This window comes from Ictalurus punctatus, chromosome 7 (genome assembly GCF_001660625.3).
Source record: "Ictalurus punctatus breed USDA103 chromosome 7, Coco_2.0, whole genome shotgun sequence".
Classification (NCBI taxonomy): Eukaryota; Metazoa; Chordata; class Actinopteri; order Siluriformes; family Ictaluridae; genus Ictalurus; species Ictalurus punctatus.
The window spans coordinates 5,923,581-5,947,765 of NC_030422.2; the positions used below are offsets into that span (position 1 = coordinate 5,923,581).

Sequence of the window (24,185 nt, forward strand, 5' to 3'; positions counted from 1 at the left end):
AGTATCAAAATGTGGTCACGGCTGTTAAACTTTAAAGCTGAGTGCAAATACAAAAACAAACCAACGGAAAGTTTTGTTGCTCTAAAATAATTTTTTCCACCTTCATTTGGTCTTTAGGGTGTGCACATTGGTAGGAGTCTATACCTGTGAACCCCATTGCAATCACAACGTTAATTTCTTTTACACAAAATGGCTGCTTTTTAAAGAAATAAATAATTGTATATATATTTGCATTTTTGACAACTGTAAGTTGGTTTTGCAAAACAGAACACTAACTATAGAAGTTAGAATATGGAGATCTATCAGATAGGCTAAACCACATACACACACACACACACACACACACACCAAAAACCCCCCCCAAAACAATTACATCTAGTTCGAGTTCGTCTCATTTTTGTCAGTGATGATGAAATGTTGTTTGCTTTGTGCACAAAACTTCCTTAAGCCTTTAATCCCCACCCACTGCAACATATGAGGGCTGCACGTTGTAGTATTGTATTTGAATCCTTAGAGCCATTCTCACAAACAAACCCCTGCAAAGACGTGAGGCCTGTTGTCCAAGTATGACCATGTCCAACATGACAGCTGCATGCTTTCTGCTGGTTCTAATCGGTGAGACATTTAAATGTGCTGACAAACTTTACTCATTTAATTTAGGTCCTTCTATGATCTTAGGAATTTTAGCGACTGTTTCTGCTGCTTAGGTTGCATCAGTGCGCAGTTTTCGCACCCGGGACCGTGGGAAATCATTAACCGTGACAGGAGTAAGCGGATGAGCTGCACTGTGGACTCTTCAGTGACCCTCTCCTCCACTGCTCTTCACTGGTACAGAGCCAAACCTGGAAAGGCCTTGCAACGCATTTTGTACTTTGCAGCTGGAGCTTCAACAGGCACCAGCGAGAATGAATGTTTAAGCAGATGTAACGGTGGTAGAAAGGGAAATATCTTCACTCTGACCATCACAAAAGTAAACGACGACGACGCGGCCACTTACTATTGCGCGCTGTGGCGCGGGGACACGGTTACACATTATCCGCTTACAGCGGTGCAAAACCCCACAGCTTCCTTCCTTTACAGAAAAATAGCACGAGCTTGACAAGCAAAATAATAATCACATGATTCACAAGTAAAAGAATAATAATGCGATTCACAAATGAAATAATAATCAGATGAAATTTACATGAGGTTTTCCAACATTGACTTTTAAACATTTTCACATGACGTGCATGTGTTTTTATTTTTCCACATTTTATTCACACGCCATTTTTTTTTTTTACAAATTGAATTATTTTATTTTATTCTTTTAATAATTATTAATTTATTTTGAATGTCTTTTTATACACTTTTTTTTATTTTCACGTTATTTTATTCTTTTTTTCACGATTTATTTTTCACATACGATTTTACATACCATTAATTTACTTTCCCATGTTTTCTTTTTTGTTTTTTTTACACAAGTTTACATTTTTCATGTGATTTTGAGACCTTTATTTCAACATAATATTTATATATTTATAAAATATTATACAGTGGCAAGAAAAAGTATGTGAACCTTTTGGAATTTCATGGTTTTCTGAATAAATTTGTCATAAAATGTGATCTGATTTTCATCTAAGTCAAGGGTATTGACAAATATAATGTGTCTAAAATAATAACACAAAATAAATTCTGATCCCTCACTCTTTCAACATTCAAAATGGCAGTGGAAAAAGAAAGTGAACCCTTAGAATTAATAACTGGGTGACCCGCCTTGGCAGCAATAACCTCAACCAGGTGCCTACTGTAGCTGAGCATCAGACCTGCACATCGTTCAGGAGGAATTTTAGCCCATTCTTCCTGGCAGAACTGCTTTAGCTCGGTGATATTCTTTGGACGTCTCATGTGTATGGCTCTCTTCAAGTCATTCCATAGCATCTCTATTGGGCTGAGGTCTGGGCTCTGACTCGGCCACTCCAAAAGGTGGATTTTGTTTTTTGAAGCCATTCTGTTGTGGACTTGCTCCGGTGTTTTGGGTCGTTGTCCTGTCACATCACCTAACTTCTACACAGTTTCAGCTGACATACAGATATTCTCACATTATCCTGAAGAATTGTCTGATATACTTGGGAATTCATATTCCCCTCAATGTTTGCAAGCTGGCCACGCCCTGATGCAGCAAAGCAGGCCCAAATCATGATGTTTTCGTCACCATACTTTACAACTGGGACGATGTTTTCATGATGAGAAGCCGTGCTCTTTCTATGCCAGATATAGTGCTGTGTGGTTTTTCCAAATAGATCAATCTTAGTTTCATCAGTCCACAAAACATTTTGCCAATACCGCTGTGGAGTGTCAATGTGCTCTTTTGCAAACTTCAGGCGTGCAGCAATGTTCTTTTTAGTAAGCAGTGGCTTCCTTCGTGGTGTCCTGCCGTAGATACCCTGCTTGTTCAATGTTTTACGTTTGTGGACTCATGAACAGAGATGTTAGCCAGTTCCAATGATGCCTTCAAATCTTCGGCTGTCATTTGGGGTTGTTTCTTTACCTCATTGATGAGTCTTCGTTGTGGTCTTGGTGTCATTTTGACTGGTTGCCCTTATTCTTGGTAGAGTAGCAACAGTGCCAAAGTGTCTCCATTTGTAGAATGTTTGCCAAACTGTAGACTGCTGAATTTTAAAGTCTTTGAAATCACTTTGTAACCCTTTATGTAGCTTTATATAAATCAACAATTCTTGATCATAGCTCTTCGGAAAGCTCTTTTTGGCGAGGCATGGCTCACATAAGCGTGTCCTTCTTGTGCAGAGCAAACTCCAAAAGTTTGACGGGTTTTTATCAGTCAAAGTAGCTGTAGTCCACACCTCCAAACTCATTTTCTTAACGAGACTCCAGGTTTGCTAAAACCTGACTCCAATTAGCTTTTTTGAGTTCATTAACTCAAGGGTTCACATACTTTTTCCGCAAGTATTATGAGGTTTTTTTGGTTGTTCTCAATAAAGACATGAAAGATCAGATTTTTTTTGTGTTATTATTTTACACACATTATATTTGTCAATACCCTTGACTTAGATGAAGATCAGATCACATTTTATGACAAATTTATTCAGAAAACCATGAAATTCCAAAAGGTTCACATACTTTTTCTTGCCACTGTATATAATTTTTTTCATACATTATCCTTTTATTTCCATTTGTGACTGTTTTTCACAGATGAATTTTTTTTTTAAGTTTGAGTTTGAGCTGTGAAATGGGTAGGAATCACTTCAATATAATTTTGACATACTGAGATGGTGTATCATATAAAAACTGTGGTGCTTTTAAACATATTCTTTTTGTTCTTCTTTTCTAAATGGTTTGTGCATAGTGTATTCAGCAAAACTAAGGCCAGCGGGCTACCTCCCCATCACTCCTATGACTTGTGCTGCTTCCTGGGACCATCCCCCTCGCAGTCGAGTTTACCTTCTATCCTTTACTGAGCAAAGAGCCATGGAGGAGTACATACAAGAAGTGCTCCAGTAGGAAACTGTCCACTTCTCCCGTGTCTGCTGGTTTCTTTTTTTGTGGAGAAAAAGGAGAGGACTCAGACCTTGTATTGACTACAGAGGTCTAAACCAGTGCACCGTGAAGTACCATTACTCCTTGACCCCTTGCCTCTAGTCCCAGCATCCCTGGAACAACTCTGTTTGTCCCAATTCTTCACAAAGTTGGACCTCTGCAGTACTTATAATCTGGTGCACATTCGTGATGGGGACGAATGGAAGACCACCATTAGAGCCACCTCTGGCCACTATGAGTACTGCATGATGCCATATGGGTTCTCTAGCACCTCCTCAGTGTTCCAGCGCCTAAATAATGATGTCCAAAGGGACATGCAGGGTAAATTTGTGATTGCCTACATGTATGATATTTGGTCTATTCATCCTCTCTGGAGTCCCATGTGAACCATGTTCATTAACTCCTACAGCACCTCTTGCAAAATCCATGCAAAAAATACATGAAACGGGATAAGTGTGAATTCCATCAACACACCATATCTTTCCTGGGCTAAGTTATCAGCCCCAATAGAGTGTATATGGACCAGTCTAAAGTGGCCACTGTCATTGTAGCCCCAGTCATGATTGGCCCATGCCTCATACATTCAAAGTCCTACAGCGGTTCCTAGGCTTTCTCAAAACCAAGCTCTGACTCAGTAAAAAACAGCATTTACCACAGCTTCCATCCTAAAGCATTCAGACCCTTCCAAGCCCTTCGTAGTGGAGGTAGATGCTTCTGAAATGGGAGTGGGTGCCATTCTCTTCCAGAGGTTTTGGGACAAGTAAGTTGTGGACTAGTTCAGAAAGTACATACTACTTTTTTAAGGCATTCATTGCACTATTAGTCACATAAAGCTGAACAGCATTGTATGAATTATAGCATTGTTGTGTGTGTTCATGTGCTGTTTCAAGAATAAAACACAGTGGTTCACTGAAGCATGCGTCTGTTAACTAGTTAATCTGGGAAAACTAAAAAAACCTGACCCCCCAGAAAGTCAACGTATAATTCGCACACTACTATAAACTACTATTTTGGGATGTTTAATATTGGATAATCCCATAATAGGCAGGTGAGAGTCAACAACATAGTCAATCAGCATACAACAGTTTGTTTTGAGCAGTTCTAGACATAAATTTGTGTTCAATATAGCAGGTGAGTTTCCCACTGTTACAGTGTGCGAGACAAACACAAAATGGCTAATATCATTAACCAGGTTTCCGCAAAATTTCCATCCAAAATCAATCTCACAATCTCACAAACAACAGAAAAGACCTGAAACTAGATTGGAAAGTCCATCAATCCCCTTTTCCCTTTCCCAGTCTTGCAATATAAATGTTTCTTAGATCATAGACACACTATCCGCACTTAGACTTTGCCTTTTTTTTTTTTTTTTGGGTGGAAATCTATCACATTCCATTTCTGTTTATTTTCTAATAAACAAAATCTTGGTGGATTGCATAGTATTTTTAAACTATCCCAAATGGCATAAAAATCATGAACTTGGCAACCCTTCCATTACCTGTCCTGTACACTCCTCCACTGAATATATTCAGGCCATGCACGTGGCAGTGTAATTTCTGCCCCAGTAGGCCTTTATTAGTGCTTGTTGTAGTTACCATATTTGACCAGTAGGTGCAATATAAACACTATGGAAGCTAAGTTAGTGTGCTGCTACATGGTTGTACAACATCTAAAGTGTGCAACAAATGCATTGAATTGTGAAGTCTTACAATTATTGAGACTCCAGGAAGGTCCAGGAAGCTTCATTTGGAGCCAGTTATGTCTCATCAATTAAAACCAGCAGACATGAGGCTGGCCATCATATGGATACTACAACATATTTACTACTGGATGGCAAACAAAGCAAAGGGTTAAAAAATAGCCTCAAATAATATTGGTGTTTATGAGTCTCTCATTGTTTGTAATGTACTCATAATTAATATAGATTTGACAAATTAAGGCATCATTTCAGAGTATGGCGCCATCAAATGTTTGAAGAAAGACAGACTTACAGATGAAGTGGTTAGGTTTATTTACTCTCAGCCTTCTGACAATAAAACAAAAGACAGATTAGGGCAAGGCATCTAAAAGTTCCTTCAGAAATTCACATTTGTTTTGTTTTGATTTACAGTTCCAGGTAAATATGATAAAGGTACATGATGGGACAAGTTAAGCTACTCACACATCTTTGAAAATATGCTCACCACTTGATACTTTTTGTTCTTGCCTGTCACATTGTGGGAATGAGAAAGTCTTCAGCTCCGGCATCAGACTGTATGTTACAGGTAAGAATGAAATCTGAATGGTTTTGCTATATAATATGATATTTGACATGCAATATTAGCTGATTTTAAAAGCTATATTACTAAGCATGACTTGGGCTGTTACTATGAAATATTTATATTTGTACAAGCTAAATAATGACTGAACATTCAAAACAATATTCTGTATGACATCCTATCTACATACTGACCACGGTTTTAATAATCCATTTAAAAGTAAAACTAAGAGATTTTTTCCAAATTTCTTATTTTGCTTTTAGAAAGTTCATACTCAGTGTCAACAATTGATCAAATAAACCGATATAAGGAAAATCTTATAATCTTAAAAATGTTAATGGTTATTTAATTGCATTATTATTGTTGTTTCCCAATAGCATTGTAGTAGAAAGCTAACAAATTCATACAATGGTAAAAGCAAGTAAACCCTTTAACACAATAATCTAAATGAGCAGTTTTAAATGTAAAAAAGAAAAAAAATCCAAGACAAAACAAACAAAACAAAACAACAAACCCACAGTAACTCGTGGTATAACTCACATTATAAACCTCAAACTAAAATATTTTGCACATCCATGAGAAGAAATACTGAAATATTGTATCTGGTTTTGCATTTACATTTACAGTATTTATTAGCAGTGACTTTCAGAAGTTCTTTACAGTTTTAATCAAAAGCATATCCTAATACTAGTTCACTGTGTCAGGGTTTGAGGATATCGGTAATAAAAAAACCCCAAATCTGTAAGAGCGGAGTTCAAAACAAGTCAAGACAAAGCAGGTTAATTTTAAATAGCACATTTCATACACAAGGCAATGTTATTTACATTACAAATAAAATGAAAAGCATTTTAAACATCCCTAATTCATTTAAAAATAAATTGCAAATATATTGGAAATATGCAGTATTTAAGTCAAATTAAAATTTTATTTGTCACACACACAAACACACACAGTACGACGTGTAGTGAAATGCTTTTTATGACTGTCCATAACATAAAATAGAATTTACATAAACCAGATTTACTTGTATACAGTTAGAAAAAAAATAAAATAACGTATGGCTCTAAAGATGGGTGGCAGCAACAGTCTGACTATAACTGGGATAAAGTGCGAATGTGTGCAGTTGTTTATGCAGTATAATTCTGTGCAACATTAAGCTGAGGTAGTTGTACTGAAACTGTCCACATATGATAAATACTTATAAATATAGGATAATACAGGATAAGTGGTTACTGAAGATGGATGAATAGAAGATGTATTAATGGAATGTAGGTGGTGTGGGTGTACATCATTGAAAATTTAAATACATAAAATGAAATAAAAAGCTTAAAATGCATTAAGAGAAATACAATTGAGATAAAAAGATAAGTAAGATAAAAACATAGAACAGCAATGCATTCCTAAGTGCAAAGTTAGTATAGCAACAAAAATAGGGCTCATATAACGAAATAAAATGTTTCTACATTTACTATAAAATACTATAAAGAATAGTAAACAGTAACACATGAAACAAAGTCAATATTTGGTGTGACGACCCCTTGCTTAAAAACTATATATAGTAGTCTTGGGTATAATTTGTGCAGTTTTTTTAAGTGAATTCGCTGGTAAGTGTTGTTGAGCATCTTGCAGAACCAGCCACGGTTCTTCTGGAGACTTTGACCTTAGAACTTGCTTCTTATTTTTGCATCAAAACCCAGCAGCCTTAATTTTTTTCCATGTTTTTTTTTTTGCCTGAAAAGTGGTCTCTTACGTAATCTTTCCTCTTTTCTCTTGCCTCTTTCTTTACTGACATACAAAAACATTTTCGGTAACATTTAATTTTGTGCTGTAAATCTAATGTTTGGAAATCTAAAATATTTTTGGACTGACTTGATAATGTCATAAAGAAATAAAAATAGAAATATATAAAAGTAATATACAAAAAAAAGGGTACCTAAGACTTTTGCACAGTACTGTACATGCAGTGTGGATTGCCTAAGCTGTATTACCCCTAGTTGTGAATGAGTGTTTCTGTTACCCCTAGTTGTGTTACCCCTAGTTGTGAATGAGATATGTCTGTGTGAATGGTGCCCTGCATGGGACTGGCATACAGTCTGGGGTGAATTCTCCTTCCTTCTGACCACTGTTGCAAGGATAGGCTCCAGATCGAAGAATACATGTTGTTATATACATGCGTTTATCATGTAATGATTGTTCAGTAATTATATTCTGTGTTCTATACACTAACAGATGGTAACACAAAGGTTCCCAAAGTGTCCGTGTACCAAGTGTCCAGGCCACAATCAAATGGAAAGCGTGTGTTGCTGTGCCAGGCGAGAGGCATGTTCCCGGACCTCGTGAAATTCACATGGCAAGCAAAAGGTCAGGGGGGAGAAACTGTAGAGCTGAAAGATGATGAGCAGCTGGAGCAGAGAGATGAGGATCAGGAGGTCAAAATAACCAGCATGCTCATTGTAGACGAACAGAAAGTGAAGACCAATACATTCATCTGCTCTGTTCAACACGGGGTCAGCAATAAACAGAACGTCAACACACCACAAGGCAATGCCCTGCTCTTATTTCATTAAATGCTATTGTTATCAGATTAGTCCAGTTTATTTGTATATAAATGCTTCTATAATGTTGGTACTCTTTAGATGAAGAGAAACCTGATGCTGATCCTGATCCTGTCCCTGTTAAACCCTGCCCAACACCAAAAGAAAAGGAGCAAGAAGAAAAAGAAGAGGAGGAAGAGGAAACACCTATACATGGTATATATATATATATATATATATATATATATATATATATATATATATATATATATATATATATATATATTCAGATATTAGGTCCTCTTCCTTTCCAAGCTAGACCTCTGTCTTTTCTAAAAGCTGCCAGAATAACAAATTGAAGAACTCTTTAGGGTGCTAGTGGAAAACAGTTGAAAAAAAAGGTTCATATACAGCATATATAGATGGGATAAGAATAAAATCAATATTAATACAACATCAAATAATATGTTTCTATTTCCATTGTATGATGCTAAAATGATTGGAGTGAAATTTAAATGCATGCATTAATGATTTGTCTCTTGTGCAGGTGTGTTTGAGCTCAGACGCAGTCTGTATCTGTTCACTGTGACGTATGTGATACTGCTGGTGAAATGCGTACTGTATTTCTGCACCGTCTTGCTCTTACTTTACAAAAGAAACACTGCAAACAAGGAGATGCTCGGAAGCAAGACTCGTTGATCACCCCAGAATGAAACACCACACCAAGATTTTTCAAGACAACACACATTTAGCACATTATTTTCCTATGTACATTGCAACATGTTTGTCTCAGTTACTCTGATTAATTACAATATTAAGTATTTGGATAAGTGATGAGTAAATAATAATTGTGCTTTACTAAGTTTGGAGATTAATATTTCTACTCCACTCTGTTTGCATTACCAAGATGTTCTTCAATAAATTACAAAAAATTAATATGTAATGGTTTCTTTTTTTGTTTTTCAACAACACTTCAATATAATTCTATATGAATTAATTTCCCTACATTCATATCATATACTGTATTTCGTTACACATAAATCCAAAAAGCCAAAGAGCATTTGCTATTGCATTTTTATGAAGTTTATTACTTTGATTAGAATGGAAACTGCTGTGGAAGGAAAGTGTGGTCGTGGTGGGTTTTTAATTTTTTTTTTAATTTTACATACACGGTAGCTGAATGTGCTTACTGAAAATAAAACACATGCAGCAGCTTCACCGCAATTTGCTGAGCTGATAAGCTATTAGCTGTACAGGATGTGTCTGTATGATTCTCTGAATCCTTATTTGTACTACATTATTTCTTCTTTGTAAGAGTTTTTTTTCTTCTTATTTTAATAAAATGGTTCCAGTTTGGAAACATCTATATACAGCCTTTAACGGTTTCCCCAAATAGACAATCAAAGAACCATTAAAGGTTGTACATTTGGTCTATTTTTCATAAGAGTGTAGATGGATTTACAGATGGTTTTTCAGTACTACTTTTCTTACATGGCCTACCTCATACATGGCTTGCCTTTCTCTTGACATGCACTAAAATCTCAGGAATAGAAAAATTCACAATATAGCCAATTATAACAATATATAATAAAAAAAATATAAAAACTATTGTAATTGTGAAAATATAACATGATATTGATACCATATTTAAAATTTTTTGTGAATTTTTAAAAATTGTAAATAAAAAAGGGTAGCACTGAGAATTTTGGCTGTTGGAGAGGGGCTAAAACCACATTGTAGAACGTAATGATGGTAAATTAAACACATCCTTTGCGGTACAGTTGCACACTCGGAAAAACAAGTAATACTAATGTTAACATAACAGCACAAGATAAATTGTAGTATCTGAATTGATTGAGATTGTCATATCTCTGACAAATAGTCACACACACTACTGAATTAAGCAATGAGATACAAAATTAAGGTTGTGAAATTGTAATGTGTGCAGGTGATAAAAGCTTCTATTTTGCAGGTGATAAAATCTTCTATTTTCACTACTTTAATTTGACAAATAAATAATTTCTCAAATAAACAATTTGGGGACCAAAAACCTCACTGAACCCTGTAGTTTGGAATTGTTAATGTTGGTTTGTGTCAGGCATATTTGCTGGTAATTATCTTTCATGCTATTTTCTAGATCAGATTTTGCATCTGTTCGTGTTCTTTTGGGAGCTGGGAGAAACTCAGACGATCATCATATGATTAGTTGGTGGAGGGGGCACAATTTATCTTATTTTATTTTATTTTTTAAATTTGGTATACATCAGAAAGATCAAAGGAGATGGAATCCTAAATGGAGGCCAATTTTCAAATACTTAAACTGAGCTGCAACTATAGCAGAAGACAGTCAGCTTCTTCATTAATCCAGGAGAACATTATGGTTGTAGAAGAGCATATATTAACCATACATTGGCAAAATTCACTCATTTATTTTCAGGAACTGTGTTATCCTGGTTGGGAGCCGGTGTATCCGAAACCTTTTTTTGGGAACACTGGTGACGGGATTACACGGGAAGTCTACACACAGACAGTAACTCAGGATTGAACTGGGCACTCTGCAGCTGTGAGGCAGCAATAGTACATGCTGCACCACTCTACTGACCTTTGGCATCTAAACTCTAAACAAGATAGCATAATTAAAGCATGAAAAAGTACACTGCAAATTATGATTCCATGACTGCACATGTATGTCTTTGTGTGTCCAATTTACGTGTGCAATGTGTGTACAAGGATTTATTATTATTATTATTATTATTATTATTATTATTATTATTATCATCATCATCATCATCATCATCATCATTTTGCATACCGCTTTTATTCATCCCATATTTAATACATACATGCCACATACTCAAATCTTGACTACATGACTCTGATGTATTTTGTACTTATTAATATAAACCTGACAGAACAAAAAACTTCCAGTGTTGTCAAATTATTTTTGCATTTCTCAACATCATATTTATTGCCAAATCCTACATTAATTATTATATTCATTGTCAAAATGTGTCATCTGAGTAAATTGTTACTCTGAATGTTCAAAGGTGCAAAGTTTCTTTTATTACTGCTAAATGATTGTTTAACAGTGAGGATGCACCTGGATTCTCATAGAGGTATTTTAACAAAAACTTATTTGTGGTTCAACAGTTTGATTGTATTTGATTAAACATCAAATTGCAAAATAAATAAATAAATAAAATAATAATAATACCTTTGGATATATTCACGTTCTTTAGTATTAAAAAAACCCTCATACTACTTAATGAAAATACATAACATTAGGTTACATTATTGTACTTACTGAAATGTTTCTTCATAATCTTCTTCTTCTTATTATTCTTAATATAACATTTCATTCAATCACTTAAACAAAATTAAATGACATGGCAACCATAAACTGTAATAATGATTAGTGTTAGTGCAGTTTGCATTTTTCCACTGAAGAACTATTCTTAAAAATACTGTTTTGTTGGTTTCTCATCTGGTAATTACTTACTAATGACTAACATTTAATGAACATTTAACTTGATGCAAAGTTCTATTCTCTTGCCAAAATTTACTATGTTGATACTTTGTTGAGTTTAATGTATAATACTTTTAATGTAATAATTAGTGAATGTGTGAGTTGTATTTTGAAAATAAAAATAACACAAAAAGCCAAATATATTGTGGCATTACATTATTATATATCCAGGGGAAAACACTCTGAAATCAGATGTTTTGTTCTCTATGATGTATTTTAGCTAGTTTGAGTCTATTACTAACAGCCTTGGTGGTGCATTTAGTCACCTCTTGCACAAGCAGTTCTGCACACATTGTGAGATCACAGCCAAGCAGTCCCCTTCACCCAGAGCTTTTATTATAATTAGCCAGCTAATGTCAGGCAGCTAGCTTGTTTTGTAGGGCCTTATAGGTGTGCAGCAACAACAGCAACAATAATAATAATACCGAGCATAATATGATAGAGTACATTTATCTTTTGTGCAAAAGAGCCATGTTTTAATACCCAAATTCCTAGAAAGAAATATTAGGTTTCTTATGAAGAACAAAAGTCCATCAGGACAGTGTGGGCATTCACTTGTTATTGCGATGGTTGTTTAACCAGTTTCTGATTTTTTATTAATACTGAGCACTACTGCCCCCTGTGTTAAACGACTGAAACACATCATATTTGTAGGATTAGCTGTATCTTGTTTGCCCACAAGTGGCACAGTAAACACATTGCATGTACCAGTACAAGCCCGATGAATACCAGAATCTAGACGTGCCAAAACTGGAATGTGTAATATATTATAATAATTTATTACAAAAAACCTTCACGTGCTTAGCTGTATTACTGTAATGAAAAAGGAACATAATTTATAAAGATTATTTTAAGATCAGTTTGACCTCAAAGTAACAAGATTTAAAAAAAATAGTGTCAAATTCCCTTCATTTCCTCCTATTCCTAAAAAACTAGTACAAATAAGATGTCTTATAATAAAATGTCTTACATTATTGCTGTTATTGTTTCCCCCTCCCCCAGTAATAAGAAAATAACAAATACACCAAGTCTGGATTAATGCTGACTGACAAGGTGTCCAATCCCCACCCCAGGAAATGACATCATTACTAGAAAAACTCGTGTTCTAATCTTGATTAATGCAGGTGCAGTATAGAGTGCTGAATCGTGAGCTTATTTTATATTACAAACTAATTAAAATGTTTATAGCCATATATGCTGTTCTCTTCTCTTTGGTCACAGGTAAGTATCATATCACTGCAATGAAAACTTAAAAAGAGAAAAAGTGAAAAAGAGAAAAAGTTGAAAACAAAATAATGGAATAGCTGTTTTTAATGTTGATTCCAGAAGCTGTCCTGGGACTGACACTGGAGCAAAAAGATCTCTCCATGACTAAAGAGGAGGGCAAAACTGTGTATATCAGCTGCAAAGTGACCGGATTATCCTCTAGCAATTATGTCCACTGGTACCAAAAGAAAGAAGGTGAAGCTCTCGCAAGGATCCTATATATCAAAAGTGGAAGCCTGGAACCTGTTCATGATGCTAACCATAATGAAGCAAAGGAGTTTGGTGTGAGGAAACAGGATGATAATTATGACCTAAAGATTGCAAACCTGAAGAAAAGTCACTCTGCAGTTTATTACTGTGCCTGCTGGGAATCCCACAGTGTCATTAAATATTCACAGTGTGTACAAATACCCTGATGTTACACAACCACAACAGGAAATGATATTCAAATGAATGATACAAAGTGTGAAAAGGTAAATATATACCTGTCAAACACTATACAGTAAAATCCCTAGTGTTGAATTAACACCCAGAGTGTTTATATCAGTCCAATGGTCACATAGGCTGTGGACTTATATTCACACTGTAGGGTATGAATTCAACACTGTGGGTGTTAATTCAACACTGGTGATTTTGCTGTGTACAGGAGTCTCAAAAAGAAATGTATTAAAACACTGATAACTTTTCAATTTTATGTCCTACAAAAGAGTACATGTTGATTCAGTGTCCAGTTTGATTCATGGAAAGGGCAGAAATAAAGCTTTGGGTCAGGATGCATTGACACACACCTGAAAAAAAAATCTGACAGTCTATATAACCAGTGTATGGATAACCCCATTATGGAAGAGCACACCGTGTTTCTGTTTGCCATTCAAACACTGACGATTCTTCTAAATTTTACTTCCACCTGGAATAAATGATCAGTTTAATTAAATGCAATAAATTGCACTAAAGAGCATTTTATTTGTACAAGTAATATGCTGGTCAGTGTTGGAGTCTGATCTGAAGTCCGATCTGGACCCTACTTATATGACTGTGGGCATAAAGCCCTGATCTTGCTCTGTGAACAATGTTTTTTCTTTTTTTAGAGTCAGCTAGAAGCAATACCTTTAGGTCTACCCGAAAATTGTACATGGCAGCATCAATGCCAGCGGTACATGGCACAATTACTTTTGGTCATTTTAAAATGGAAGAACCACATATAAAAGTGCTGTACTACTAACATAAGTATAACTTTGTTAATGTCCAAATATTCATGTGCATGTGTGTATATTATTTTTTATAACAGTGTCATGTAATGTGAGGTTGAGGATGGATGCAAGCACACATAAGAGCTTTATTAGAGGAGAAAGGCAGACAAATTCAAAACATGAGACATAGGTGTGGTCAAACAGGCAATTGGTCAGGCCATCGGCAAACGGGCATAGACGAGGCAAAACCAAATTGAAAAATGAGGACGAGAACAAGATCAAAACTATTCAATTCAATTCAATTCAATTCAATTTTATTTGTATAAGCGCTTTTTATAAAAGACATTGTCTCAAAGCAGCTTTACAGAAATATCAACATGGTATACAGATATTAAAGGTGTGAATTTATCCCAACTGAGCAAGCCACTGAGTGGCGACGGTGGGAAGGAAAAACTCCCTAAGATGTTTAAAGAGGAACAAACCTTGAGAGGAACCCGACTGAGAAGGGAACCCATCCTCATCTGGGTAACAACAGATAGTGTGAAAAAGTTCATTATGGATTTATATGAAGTCCGTATGGTGTTAGGAGCAGCCGTAGTCCCAGCAGTGTGGAATTAGAGAAGATTTGAGCTCCATCCATAGCTCCAACTATGGCACAGAAACAAGGAACAAAGTCTTGGCACGGTGATAACACTCAATACTTCGCCATGAACAATACGACATAACAGGTTTAAATGACATACGTAATCAAGGGTGAACACAAAAGGGCTGAGACTAATGATGAAACATAAGGGAAATAACCAATGACAATAGGGGGTCAGAGACAGGACAGAAATCATGACAGATGCACGTGTGGAAAGTAAAGTCAATGTCACTAAAAAACAAAGAAGTGTGCGCTCGTGCTGTTAGCTTCGCTTAGGGTTTCAGAGTGTGTTACGTGCTCCAGTGCTTTGGCTTTGAGGGGAAATCGTGACAAACAGATATGTCAAATCCTGTCAAATTCTCTCATTTTCTTAATAGAAATTTTTAAATATAAAACATACAAGTAAAAAAAAACAAAAAACCAAAAAAGTTTTACTGGTGGCTTGGGTCAGTGGGAAATTCAATCCAATGTAGTAGTTTAAAAGTAAACAGTTTTTATTCAATAATAAGAAAATAATTAATGAACCAAGTATGGGTTAATGCTGGCTGCCAAGGAGGCCCCACCCCAGGAAATGACATCATTACTTTATAAAGAAAAGACTCATGTTCTATACTAGAGTTAATGCAAAGACAGGTGAAATAAAGGGTGCTGAGAGCAAATTTTATTTTACAACCATATCAAAATGTTTATAGCCATATATGCTGTTCTATTCTCTTTGCTCACAGGTAAGTATCACTGCACTCAAATCATAAAATGAAAATAGAAAAAGAAATAGAAGAAAACAAAATACTGGAATCGCTGCTTTTAATGTTGATTCCAGAAGCTGTCCTGGGAGTGACACTGGAGCAAAAAGATCTCTCCATGACTAAAGGGGAGGGCAAAAGTGTGTATATCAGCTGCAAAGTGACCGGATTAACCACCACTTATGTCCACTGGTATCAGCAGAAAGATGGTGAAGCTCTCACAAGGATCCTATATGTCAGTAGTGGAAGCAAACCTGTTCATGATACTACCCATCCTGAAGCAAAGGACTTTGATGTGAGGCTACAGGCTGATAATTATGATCTAAAGATAACAAACCTGAAGAAAAGTCACTCTGCAGTTTATTACTGTGCCAGCTGGGAGACAGGCTACCACAGTGACAGTAAATATTCACAGTGGGTACAAAAACCCCGATGGTACACAACCACAAAAGGAACTGTACAGAAACTAAATTTATTTAAACATTGATAAAAAAATTCTAACACTACTTTATTTTATTTATTTATTTTTAATTTTTTTTTTAGTCATTTGTCAATAAATGATCAGTTACTAATAGAATAATAATTTTCAGTGCACTAATGTTTCTTGAAGACTTCTATATATCTACAAAACTATCTTTTCTCATATGCGGTAAAATTCTTTCTATTAAGTTGCTGCTGATCAGTGGTGCATTCCAGTCTGAAGCAGCCCTCTAACAGCATTGCTCCCTACCAGAACTATTGTTCTCTTTTTCCAGTATCACCAAACATGTATAACCTACTGTACATAACCTAACTAACCACAAGGTGCTAGGATTGTAGCATCATATCATCAGCCAGACTGTGTGTGAGTTTGCACCACTGAAATATAATGTGTACAAGGAAATAATATTCCTGACAATGACAAGAATGAAATTATTTGTGAGATGTTTGGTTCATAAATTCATTCAACAATACATTCATGGTCTCTGTTACATCCATTACGAACATTTCACTGCCACACCACAACAGGGCAAGTTTGGATAGCATTTAAACCACATTGACACTTGGCCTAAATGTATAGCCTTGCCAACGGTTTACTTTTGTTCTGAACCTTTTGTTCCTGACAGCCATTCTGTGTATGACCTTGCATTGTTTATTGACTTCTATCACTTTGGATTATCCTTACCTTGATCCGATTTTGATCCGTGTACTGACCTTTGCCTGTGACTTTGCAAATGTAATACTCTCTGGATATTGTTGATCACGGCCTATTCTGGATGACCTGGAACTGTTTAATGACTAAGTGGCTTGGAACCCGGATTGCATTTGTAATAAACCTTCTGCACATGGATCCTCACTATTTCACTGACTCCTTCATTACAGTCACCTAATTATAAATGATCTTTATTTATTGAATCCTTAAACAGGTAAGACCCTATGTATATGTGTCACGTTATTTAACGTAATGGAGGTTAGGACAGATGCAAGTGCAGAAAAAAAGTTTTTATTAATGAGAGGCAGGCAAAAATCCAAATTATGAGATAATAGCGTGGTCAAAAAACATGCAGTGGGTCAGGCGATTGGCAAACAGGCACAAACTAAGCAAAACAGGAATCGAGAACGAAGGCCAAGAACAAGATCAAAACAATAACACATGAACCAAGAAACAAACGCTTGGTATACGGAAACTCACGAAATACTTCGCAAAGTCTAGTGTTCAAACAGTCTCTTTTACTGAGGGGCATGTGGGAAAATCTGAGCGTAAGAAAAAAATGGAAAATTTTGTATTCACTGAGCAATCAATTTTTATTTGTATAGTACTTTTAACAATATGTTTGTAAAGTTATGGTTTTGATAAGGTAGGTGTGGAAGAAACTGAGTGGCATGCACAGAGTCATGACCTCAACCCCACTGATCACTTTTGGAATTAAATGAAATGCTTACTGCGTGTCAGGCCTCCTCACCCTACACGGGTGTCCAACTAATTCTATTGTGGCTGAATGGTCACAAATCCCCTCTGTCATGGTCCAAAACCCAGTGCAAAGCTTTCCCAGAAGAATGGCAGTTACTATAACAGCAGAATGGGGATTCGAATCTGGAATGGTTCTTCAACAAACACATATGGATGTGATTGGTCAGGTGCCCACATACTTCCTGCAGAGAGCCAAAAACTGGAATGTGCTATTAGTTAATTAATTACTTTCATTAATTTTATTTAATAAACCTTTATGTGCTTCTAATGAAACAGTAGCATAATCTAAAAGTTATATATTAAAGTGGTTATGTAAGAGACCAGTTTGACCTCAAAATAATATTAAAAAGTATTCTTTGAAGGTCTAAGCAAAACGTTTATTTTTATCACTGTCCTATATATATATATATATATATATATATATATATATATATATATATATATATATATATATATATATATATATATATATATATATATATAAAACTGTCCTGTAATATACTATAATATATACTGTCCCTCCAGTTCTTTGACTTGGACTCAGACTTTAACTTTGAAACATAAGAAAATATACACATTTATAATTACTGTAGGTGGCTGAATGTCTTGCATTTTTTTAAAGTAGTATTTTTCTGTTCAATAATAAGGAAATAACTAATAAAACAAGTCTTGGTTAATGCTGGTTGCCATGGTGGCCAAACCCCACCCCAGGAAATGACATAATTACTAGAAAAACTCATGTTCTAATCTTGATTAATGCAAAAACAGGTGCAGTATAGAGTGCTGAATCGTGAGCTTATTTTATATTACAACCTAATCAAAATGTTTATAGCCATATATGCTGTTCTCTTCTCTTTGGTCACAGGTAAGTATCATATCACTGCAATGAAACTTAAAAAGAGAAAAAGTGAAAGAAAGAGAAGAAGTTGAAAACAAAATAACAGAATGGTTGTTTTTAATGTTGATTCCAGAAGCTGTCCTGGGACTGACACTGGAGCAAAAAGACCTCTCCATGACTAAAGAAGAGGGCAAAAGTGTGTATATCAGCTGCAAAGTGACCGGATTATCTTCAAGCAATTATGTCCACTGGTACCAAAAGAAAGAAGGTGAAGCTCTCACAAGGATCCTATATGTCAAAAGTGGAAGCCTGGAACCTGTTCATGATGCTAACCATAATGAAGCAAAGGAGTTTGGTGTGAGGACACAGTCTGATAATTTTGACCTAAAGATTGCAAACCTAAAGAAAAGTCACGCAGCAGTTTATTACTGTGCCAGCTGGGACTCCCACAAAGTCATCACATATTCACAGACTGTACAAATACCCTGATGTTACACAACCACAACAGGAAATGATATTCACACGAATGATAGAAAGTGTGAAAAGGTAAATATATACCTGTCAAACTCTACAGGAGTCTCAAAAATAAATGTATTAAAACACTGATAACTTTTCAAAATTTTATGTCCTACAGAACATTACTGTTACGAAACAGGACTCAAGACAGGAAGTAAGTGCAGGAGTGACGTCTTTATTCGGACGTAAGCTAAGGACATGAAACTGAAACTCTTATCCCTCAACACGGGATGAGGCATGAAGCACAAAACTTAGAACAAGACTATGACTTGAGACATTCGTTTAACTCACGCATGAAATGTTCATCTAACTCAGGCATAACCCTCATTTAATTCAGGCATGAACGTTTTTAACTACAGCATGAACACTCTTTAAACTCTGGCATGAACACTCTCTAAACTAAGATATAAACACTCTTAACTATGGCATGGCATGAACACTCTTAACTATGACATGGCATAAACACTCTTAAATATGGCATGGCATGCACACTCTTGACTATGACATGGCAGGAATACTCTTGACTATGGCATGACAGGAACACTCTTAACTAACATCACAATCTGGCACCATTATTCATTCTGTCTTCTTCTCTGTTAGTCTTTTCTCTATTAGTCCTTTCCCTACTTTAATACTGCGCGATGTGTGCAGCAACACGAGGGGTTTAAATAACCAGTCACCATTCTCTTAATTGCTGACAACTGGCAACACTTGACACAGTCTTAGCGTCCATGTGCACTTCAAGCACGTGCACATGCGTGCTCTGAAGCCGTTCGTGCACATTGTCGTCACAGCTCCATCTGCCGACGAGATCGTGACAGAACCCCCTTCCAAAGGCCAAAACTCCTGTCCAACGGTTGTCCTGGGCACCTGTGTAATCTGTCTCTTGATGCATCGGAAAACAGGGCAGCCTCTGCTGGGCAGCAGACAGGCGGAGCACCACCCCCAGCGAGGCTGGGTATTGGGCGATATCCACCGCGGGGCTGGAGCTCGGGACGACATCCTCAGCAAGACTGGAACTCTGGGCGACGTCCTGAGCAAGACTGGAACACTGGGCAACATCCTCAGCGGGATTGGAGTGCTGGGCGACGTCCTCAGGGGACTGGAACACTGGGCGACATCCTCAGCGAGACTGGAACGCCGGGCAATGTCCTCTGCGTGGCTGGAGCTCGGAGGGACGTCTTCTGCGGGGCTGAAGCTCGGAGGGACGTCCTCTGTGGGCCTGGAGCTCGGAGGGCCATCCTCTGTGGGCCTGGAGCTCGGAGGGACGTCCTCTGTGGGCCTGGAGCTCATGACAGTTTCCTAACAGGACAGGACAGCAGGACAGCTTCCTCGGCAGGACAGTGGGACGGCTTCCTCGGCAGGACAGGACAGCGGAACAGCTTCCTCGGCAGGACAGGACAGCGAGACAGCTTCCTCAGTGGGACAGGACAGTGAGACAGCTTCCTCGGTGGGACAGGACAGTGGGACGGCTTCCTTGGCGGGACAGGACAGCAGGGGAGCTTTCTCGGTTGCAGAGACCCCCCCGCGGGTCTCTGGCTAAAGCTGGTCTGGAGCTGGAGCTGGTCTCAATCTGGTGACCTCGGGCTGGAGCTCTGGAGCTGAGACCTCCCAATAGGTCTCTAGCTGGAGCTCTGAGGCCACCAGGTTGACCTCCAACGGTGGCCCAGAGGTCGCCAGGTTGACCTCAGATGGGGACCCAGAGGTCACCAGGTTGACCTCGGGCTGGAGCTCCGGAGCTGAGACCTCCCCGTAGGTCTCAAGCTGGGGCTCTGAGGTTGGCAGGTTAACCTCAGATGGGGGCCCAGAGGTCACCAGGTTGACCTCGGCTGGAGCTCTTGAGCTGAGACCTCCCCAAAGGTCTCAAGCTGGGGCTCTGAGGTCGCCAGGTTAACCTCAGACGGGGGCCCAGAGGTCACCCTGTTGACCGCAGGCTGGGTCTCTGCATGAGCTCTCCGGTGTAGTTGTTTATGCTCCTGCCAGCTGCTCTTGAAGCATTCCTTTGAGCAGTAGAATGCTTCCTGGAGACCCAGTTTTTTGCAAGTAGGGCATTGTAGCTGAGTCTCCCTCCTGCAGCCCTCAGACATGCATCTAGATGTCCTCTCCATCACATAGAACAGAACCTGACGTGAAGCTGTGGATTCGGGCATGTTCACCCACCTGGGAGCTGCGGAGTCTAGCATGTCCACCCACTTGTAAAAAAGGTGGAAAGGCGGGTCAGGCTGGGGCTTTCCATTAACCCGCCACCCTGGCAGATCCAGACCCCGAAGATGTCCTGGCTGGAAGAACTCCTCGATACACAATTCCACGAACTGGGTGACATCCTGGAGAGCGGGGGACTCAGCACTCACCAGTTACTCCACCCAGTCCCTGGCCGGACCACAAAACCAGGACACCAAGAACCCGATCCATTGGCTCTTGGTAGGCTTGGGATACGCCAGGCTGCAGAAATAAACCTGGCAACTGCAGAGGAATTCCAGCAGGTAGCTCCCCAATCCCGCTGTCACCGGTGGGAGCTCGGCAGCGAACCTCTGCGGGAACTGCACAGACTGGAAACGCGGCCAGTAGTCCGAGCGCCTCCCAATAAGGTGCCCTCCTGCTACTTCCATGGTTTGGCGTGGTATTCTGTTACAAAACAGGACTCAAGACAGGAAGTAAGCGCAGGAGTGACGTCTTTATTCAGAGGTAAGCTAAAGAAATGAAACTGAAACTCTTATCCCTCAACTTGGGATGAGGCATGAAGCACAAAACTAGAACAGGACTATGACTTGAGACACTCATTTAACTCGGGCATGAAACGTTCATCCAACTCAGGCATAACCCTCATTTAACTCAGGCAATAACACTCCTTAAACTAAGACATGAACGTTTTTAACTACAGCATGAATACTCTTTAAACTCTGGCATGAACACTCTCTAAACTAAGATATAAACACTTAACTATGGCATGGCATGAACACTCTTAACTATGGCATGGAATGCACACTCTCAACTATGATATGGCAGGAACACAACCCACTGACCCCGTAAGGCCGAAAAACCAGCTTGCCCGTCTTTGACCTATCCCCGTAAGGCCGGTATACCGACATTACTCTGCTATGATTTCTTACTTATTTAATTATTATTATTTGACCCAGAAGGTTGATGACGTCATGACGTCATTACGCCGTCATTACGATGAAGCAGATCCAAGCGTGAATGTTGTTGAAACTAAAAATGCCAAAGCAAAAAACTATTCGTGTTCCAGCTAAAGTTACACCTACAGTGAACACAGGTACATCTAAAACAGTGGGAAAAAAACAAACATACACAGTTACACAGGCGAAAGCAAGGATTCTAGATAGTGACAGCAGTGAAAATTCAGGCGGTGTTGAAACCGAAACTGATAGTGAGAAGGCTAGACACTTCGCCAAGAAAAATCCTTCCGTTGAAAAGAAGAACAACCCCCACAAGGAAGCAAAAACTGTTTTTCATTGTCGGGAATGCGACCAATTTCTGTGCATTCGTGAAAACAGTACCTGCTGGTCTGATTATCACCAGAAAGTTGACTTTTGGCCATCGGCAAATGGGCATAGACGAGGCAAAACATAATCGAAAAATGAGGACGAGAATAGGATCAAAACTATGGCACAGAAACAAGGAACAAAGGCTTGGCATGGTGATACCACTCAATACTTCGCCACAAACAATACGACACGACGGGTTTAAATGACAAACGTAATCAAGGGTGAACACAAAAGGGCTGAGACTAATGATGAAACATAAGGGAAATAACCAATGACAATAGGGGGTCAGAAACAGGACAGAAATAATAACAGATGCACGTGTGGAAAGTAAACAAAGTCAATGTCACAAAAAAATCCCGGAAGCGATTGCTCACGCTTTGAGCTTTGCTTAGGGTTTCAGAGTATGCTGCATGCTCCAGTGCTTTGCACGAGGGGAAATTGTGACAAACAGATATGTTAAATCCTGTCAAATTCTCTCATTTTCTTAATTGAAATTTTTAAATATATAACATACAAGTAAAAAAAAACAAACAAAACAAAAAAAGTTTTACTGGTGGCTTGGGTCAGTGGGAAATTCAATCCAAAGTAGTACTTGAAAAGTAAACAGTTTTTATTCAATAATAAGGAAATAACTAATGAACCAAGTATGGGTTAATGCTGGCTGCCAAGGAGGCCCCACCCCAGGAAATGACATCATTACTTTATAAAGAAAAGACTCATGTTCTATACTAGAGTTAATGCAAAGACAGGTGAAATAAAGGGTGCTGAGAGCAAATTTTATTTTACAACCATATCAAAATGTTTATAGCCATATATGCTGTTCTATTCTCTTTGCTCACAGGTAAGTTTCACTGCACTCAAATCATAAAATGAAAATAGAAAAATAAATAGAAGAAAACAACATACTGGAATCGCTGCTTTTAATGTTGATTCCAGAAGCTGTCCTGGGAGTGACACTGGAGCAAAAAGATCTCTCCATGACTAAAGGGGAGGGCAAAAGTGTGTATATCAGCTGCAAAGTGACCGGATTAACCACCACTTATGTCCACTGGTATCAGCAGAAAGATGGTGAAGCTCTCACAAGGATCCTATATGTCAGTAGTGGAAGCAAACCTGTTCATGATACTAATCATCTTGAAGCGAAGGACTTTGATGTGAGGCTACAGTCTGATAATTATGATCTAAAGATAGCAAACCTGAAGAAAAGTCACTCTGCAGTTTATTACTGTGTCTGCTGGACCGGGGTCTCAAGCTACCACACTGACAAAAAATATTCATGGTGGGTACAAAAACCCCGATGGTACACAACCACAAAAGGAACTATACAGAAACTAAATTTATTCAAACACTGACAAAAAAAATTCTAACACTACTTTCTTTTTTCTTTTTTTTCTTTCTTTTTATTTATGTTGAGTCTTTTGTCAATAAATGATCAGTTACTAATAAAATAATAATTCTCAGTGCAGTAATGTTTCTTGAAGACTTCTATATATCTACAAAACTATCTTTTCTGATATGCAGTGAAATTCTTTCTATTAAGTTGCTGCTGATCAGTGGTGCAGTCCAGTCTGAAGTAGCCCCCTAACAGCATTGCTCCCTACCAGAACTATTGTTCTCTTTTTCCAGTATCACCAAACATGTATAACCTACTGTACATAACCCAACTAACCACAAGGTGCT

General features: G+C 37.9%; 2 protein-coding genes across 3 annotated transcripts in view; both read left to right on the plus strand.

Annotated features, from left to right (window-relative positions):
• Positions 1 to 398: 398 nt before the first annotated feature.
• On the plus strand, positions 399 to 9,262 carry LOC108267144 (uncharacterized). Of its 2 annotated transcripts, none has more exons than XM_047156358.2 (6): positions 399 to 615; positions 708 to 1,016; positions 5,751 to 5,798; positions 8,022 to 8,333; positions 8,429 to 8,542; positions 8,874 to 9,262. In XM_047156358.2, the coding sequence occupies exons 1-6, from the start codon at positions 567 to 569 to the stop codon at positions 9,023 to 9,025; spliced, it is 984 nt and encodes a 327-aa protein (XP_047012314.1). In that variant the 5' UTR covers positions 399 to 566; the 3' UTR covers positions 9,026 to 9,262.
• A 6,371-nt stretch (positions 9,263 to 15,633) lies between these two features.
• LOC108267226 (uncharacterized) overlaps positions 15,634 to 24,185 on the plus strand; it is a 128,960-nt gene continuing 120,408 nt past the window's right edge. The window contains 2 exon segments of the mRNA NM_001329268.1: positions 15,634 to 15,676; positions 15,772 to 16,080. Of these exon segments, the coding sequence (NP_001316197.1) occupies positions 15,634 to 15,676; positions 15,772 to 16,080 (352 nt within the window).

Excerpts from the sequence above, each read along its gene's own strand:
- LOC108267144 (XM_047156358.2), top strand. The coding sequence starts at position 567 with ATGACCATGTCCAACATGACAGCTGCATGCTTTCTGCTGGTTCTAATC. Across the intron at positions 8,334-8,428 it reads GAACGTCAACACACCACAAG|ATGAAGAGAAACCTGATGCT; the intron begins GCAATGCCCTGC and ends GGTACTCTTTAG. Across the intron at positions 8,543-8,873 it reads AGAGGAAACACCTATACATG|GTGTGTTTGAGCTCAGACGC; the intron begins GTATATATATAT and ends TCTCTTGTGCAG.